The following is a 5,466-nucleotide window of genomic DNA, read 5'->3' as shown; positions in this document are numbered from 1 at the left end:
TTCCTCCTCCCTCCCCATCCCAGCGTCTGTCCCGTCAGCACAGCTCCGTATGGCTGGTGGAAGACTTGAGCTCCAACCTGCCTCCGACGTGACAGCCAGCATTTGTTTAATGTCGCTTGGGGTTAAAGGGGAGGGCTGCCCCTCAGGGGCCCCAACCGTGTCATAAACACCTCTAATTATCAATTTCTGCCCCTAATGTTGTGGAAAATGACCCTGGCCCTGCTCATCCTGCACCTGAAACATATACTGGGTGATATACCTCCCTTTGTTTGTACCAGTCAGCCTTTAAGAAGTGTGTAACATGAAGTTAGAGGAGCAGGAAATGTATAAAACTACAGGACACACCAGTGAGCAACAACATCTAAGCACCTGAGATCTAATGGTTTTATATAATGTAAAGTTTCCTGCCTTTAAGTGGTTCTCACCTCGAAGCTATGCATGATTGCTAGATTTTATTTCTTAAGTTGAGAATTATAAAGTTGGAACTCGACTGATCCTGCAAGTCGAGAATTCACTGTAGTGTTATTAGCTAGCTGTTAGTGTGTATGAGGGCCATCAGGACCAAGCTGGGTAATGAAGCACACTGGGGGATCAGGAGTCTCTCTCCTACTCAACCAATATCACCTGGGCAGCAGAATAGGTATCAGCCTAACCTGTGATTACAGTGTATTGCCTGCACTCCCACCACGGAGATGACAGTTTAAACATGCTTCAGGATGAAGGCTGTGGGTGAGACAAAGAGGGAGCTGCTAACAGCTTCCTGTCTTTACCAATGCCACACTGAAAATGAATGAGAATGAAAAAAGGGTGAGAGAGGCAGAGGGGGGGAATGAAGAGAGAGAGGGGGGGGTCATTTCATTGTTATTCAAGAGGCTTCGGGTGAGGAGCACTATGATTCCGCCAGGCCCCTTGACATGGCAGCCCTGCCTGTCCTCAATCAAAACCAACGGCTGCAATTAATGGCAAAAATTAGAAACAATCACCGCCTCCCCCTTATTATCCTCAATTAGAGCGTACTAATCAAGGCCTGATCGCGCTCTGCTGCTCTCTCCAAACTAAATGTCAAACTTCATTACGGCCTGGCGTAGAAATCAAACGCCCCACATGCTATCACCCTCGCATCGGGAGGCCAAGGTATAAAACACAGTGCCACAGGAAAAGGCTATCTGTGCATTAACTACCTGTGTCCTGATATGCAAAATTAGTGGAGAAAAGGCACTTATATATAAATTAGCACAGAGCAGCAGAGACATGAAGGAGAAAATGAAAAGTGAGGTAAACTTAACCCATACAAAACTGTGACAATTAACACAGATTTATCAAGATGTACTGATAATCTGTTTTTAAAACTTTTCTCACAATTATTTTCATTAGGAATTAATTTCCTGCTTATTTTACAGATCGATATTTTCCATAAAATGTATCAAAATAGTGAAAAATGACCAGAGATCAATGTGACATATTCTGACTGATTGTTTAGTGAGACCAACTGTCTAAATAAAACCCACAAGATATTCAGTTTGCTATCATAATTGACAAAGAAAAGCAACAAATCATCACATCTGAGAAGCTTGAACCAGAGAATGAAAAACCACTGTGTCAGAGCGGATGCTGATTAATTTTCTCTTAAATCAACTTATCTATTATTACCTTATCATTTCAGATCTAGTCTCCAGTGTCATTTTTTGTGTTTTACCAGAACAAAAATGTGTAATAGTACATTTTTAAGTAAAAGAAAAAATCACCCAATAAGACAAATCATAGCATAATTTCACTTATTATTATTATTATCATTATTATTTATTTTATTTTATTTTTTGACCATGAGAAAAATATCTCATCTAACAAACGGATAATATTGAATTCATTACTGAATGATTATCCATGGAGGGTACTGATTTGCAGTAATCCGTTGACTCTGGGAATGTGACATTACTCACACTTTGACCATGACTTCTGTTATTGTCATCAGCGCTCTTACATTGCTCAGTCAACTGTTTGAACCTCTTGCTTTTAATTCAGGTTCAAAGATTGAAGTGTACCAAGGAGAGCAGGATCTAAACAAGCATGCGGTGCATTAAGAATGGGTGTCTTTATGAATGCAAGCAATAGAAAAATTGGGCCGGGATTTAATCAAAAATCTGCGCTCAATATTCAAGAGACGTTACTACCTCTGCTTCTGCCTTTGCTCAATAGGTTTACAAATGAGGACATTCTTTAAATAATATGGAAATGGTTACCTGGCTAAGATGCATTCATCCTCCAGTGAATCATCAATCTGCTGTTTTTGCATCTCAGAATCACATTTTGTGTTAACCTGCAACCTTCACCAAGGATAATGGAGTGATTGGGCTTGGTTCAAGTCAATTCAACTGGCAAAACATGAGCACCCTTCACTGTGGAACACCCTCTATTGATTATTGAAGGCACATTAGGATGGAAGATAAGAGGGTTGCGTTTCAATCAAGTTTATGTGTTCTGATAGTCCAGTCACACCACAGACATATCCTCCTGTTTTTATTCAGATTCTTCAGTTGTGCGGAGACAGAAAAACAAGATGTTCTGAGAAAGTTTTTGAGCTGCAACGACGTCCCAGTGCACATTACAAGCCTTTAACTGTCTGCACCGAGTATGCACTGATTACAGAGACACGCCTTCCCAAGGACGAACAACATATCTATCATTTGACGCAGTGTTTCTACTATTATTTTCAGCTCATTTGCCTCATTCAAGCTCATTTGTGGTTACCTTAAGAGTAGCATGAAAATAATTGAAGAAAATAGAATAATGGAGCAAATTGTGGATTTGATTTAGTTGAAGACTGGGTGTTGGTTAATGAGCTATGTTAATATTAAGGGCTTTTCAGTTTACCAAACATGAAAATGGGAAATTCTCGCCACCTTATTTCCACTGCGCGCAACGTTTAGGAGTTCCTATTTGTCCGCTGCAGACCGGCCGCCAGACACACGTTCACAAACATCCAGTATGAAGCCTCTTTTTTCTCCCACACACATATTATAATACAGACGCAAACACGCTCCGTGGAAAAAACTCACATACAAACAGCGACACAAAAATATTCAGCAAGAAACACACACACACACACACTCGCGCTCATTTATTTGAGGACCCCACGAATCTAAGTAATTCTGCTTTGGGCATGCTGCTGATGGGAGACAGGGGTAGGGGGTGATGGAAGTGCCTGCGTCCAGGCAGAATTGATCGTTTGGCAGCTCCAAATGAGAGACAGGCTTGTCTGCGGAACCACGAGGGCCATGCAGTTGGACTCCAGCAGCGCTCATAAAGTGCGCTCTTTAAACTGCCGGGGCCCCTGGGAGCCCATGGGGAGGGGGGGAGCCGCCGCCGTGCTAATGAGAACTACCAGAGTGCAAACATGCATGGAAATGACTGTTATTCTGTTGATGTGCATTTAAGTGCTTTTTTACTGCCAACCACAAAGAGAGGGAAATAACTGGTGATGAATGGTACCCCCGAAAAGCATTCATTTTCCTCTTCGGAAGAAAAGAGAGGAAAACAGAGGAGGAGGGGAGGAGTGGGGGTGGGGGGGGGCAGAGAGTAAGATGGAAGGTAAAGACAGGATGGGGGGGTGTGTGGGGGCAGACATGCATGGTGAATATATTATCTTACTTTACTCAAGTACAGTGACATGGTGCAATGTGACACAGAGGCGGTAAGTGGAGATGCATCGATGGCAGAAAGTTAACCTTCACTGTTCCTCTCCTCTGAACACGCTGCTTCTATCAAAGAGCAGCAGCCTAAAAGGTCACAGCGATCACAGCCCTGATCAGCTAATCATGAAAATGAGGCTTGTTTCACCTGTCTGAGGAACCCAGGAAATGGCATCGCCATCAAACCACACCTTTAGTTCAGATCCATCCAACCTGTTTTAATTCACTGAACCTCTTGTGTCCTTGCGGTCGTAAGATGTGAATATTTCAATTGCACTATGCATGATGAGGGCTGTGGGAGGGGTTGTAGGAGTGTAGAAGGTCGGAGGTCTTACGGGCTCCGCTGCTTGTGCTGGTGTTGATGGCTTCATTCCACTGGTCGGCGCTGGACACGGAGAAGGAGCGCTGGTGCATGCCATCTTTACTGCCGGCAAACACTGACGCGCCCGTCTGGAGGGATGTACTGCTGTTGGAGTGAGGGGCGCCTGGAAAACAAGTGACAGACACAAGAAAAAAATTAACCCTGATTCCTCACGTTCTCTGCAGCCGTTTGAATTCTTAACTCGGTCTGGTAGGACCGTTTTCTTTGAACGCAAAAAAGTCCTGTAAAGAAGTGGTTACGGTGTAATTGAGTTCAGAGTTTTTCGGTTGTTTCTACAGCACTTCAATGCTGCCGCCGCCTTATTTGTGCACATCTCTCTGTCAAACACCCCCCCCCCCCCAAACACCACCATCACCCTCACACAGACACACACAGAACCCCTCTCCCTCCGCCTCTGCCTCTAATTAGCCCTTAATTAACAAGATACACTCTGAACGCTAATTATCTCGCCTCATCCCTCTGACTGCCACATCGATCTCCACTGGCGTCAGCAGGCGTTCTCCCCCTAACTTCCAATCAGGCATGCCACAGACGCCTGGCTCTCTTTACTAATTCATGGGCTAGGCTGCACCATGTGAGGTCCTTCCCTCCTGTTCGCGAGCAGCCGCTACAACACATCCTAACTACTCTGAAAAACTCATCCATACACTTCCAGTCATACGAGGGGAATCAGATTAACAGCTTAGAGCTTTAAAATGCATCAAACTGTGTCATGAAATAAAATCATTTGTTGCAAACTTCTGTGATTTTGTTCCAAAAAAAAAACATTAAAAAGAATTTAAGATGACGTTACACTAATAAGAACATATTTTATTGGATCTAAAAGAAAAGATGGGTTGTTTATGAATAAAATTTTCCACTGTATTTATTCTCGAAAAGTTGACACAATAACTCCATAATCAGATTTTAATGAGGTAAACAGATATCGCTCTGACACTGGAAGGTTAAAACTTCCACGGTTTTGTTTTAGGAAACAAACTAAAAAAGCCATCTCTGATTTTCTCAACAATGCTTTTCTCATCTTACAGGTATCACACATCAAGCCCTTTCATTCAATAATTACAAGAGAATATCAGTTTCTGATTGAGGTGACAATAACAGAAAATATAGTGTGTGGGTCGTGTGTAAAGTAAACTAAGCGGCACGGGTGCTTGTTAGGATAATATGTCCTACTCATTATCTAGAGTAATAAGTGTATCAAATTCACATAATCATGTCTAATTAGTATCAGTAATTATCTTGTTGGGCCCAGGAATATTAATCTTCAGGTCCCAGAGGGGAAGGAGCAGAATCGCAGCAAGAATGGGCGAGAGAGCGAGGGAATCATGCTGAGGAGCACTGACTAAATTAGCATGCTGAAATCAGAGCGGAGGAGGAGGAGGGGGAGAGGGAGAG

The 5,466-nt window shown here is 43.0% G+C and overlaps 1 protein-coding gene across 1 annotated transcript in view; it reads right to left on the bottom strand.

The window, feature by feature from the left end:
* Positions 1-5,466, bottom strand: part of agap3 (ArfGAP with GTPase domain, ankyrin repeat and PH domain 3) — a 71,610-nt gene that overhangs the window by 27,525 nt on the left and 38,619 nt on the right. The window contains exon 12 of the mRNA XM_023403822.2: positions 4,025-4,174. Within this exon, the coding sequence (XP_023259590.2) occupies positions 4,025-4,174 (150 nt within the window). The remainder of the gene's footprint in view (positions 1-4,024; positions 4,175-5,466) is intronic.

The sequence above is a fragment of the Seriola lalandi genome, unplaced genomic scaffold (genome assembly GCF_002814215.2).
Source record: "Seriola lalandi dorsalis isolate HSWRI2012SDOR001 ecotype SW California unplaced genomic scaffold, Sedor1 jcf7180002054182, whole genome shotgun sequence".
Taxonomy (NCBI): domain Eukaryota; kingdom Metazoa; phylum Chordata; class Actinopteri; order Carangiformes; family Carangidae; genus Seriola; species Seriola lalandi.
Note: the sequence above shows the minus strand (reverse complement) of the source record. Positions and strands in the feature narration are given on the sequence as shown.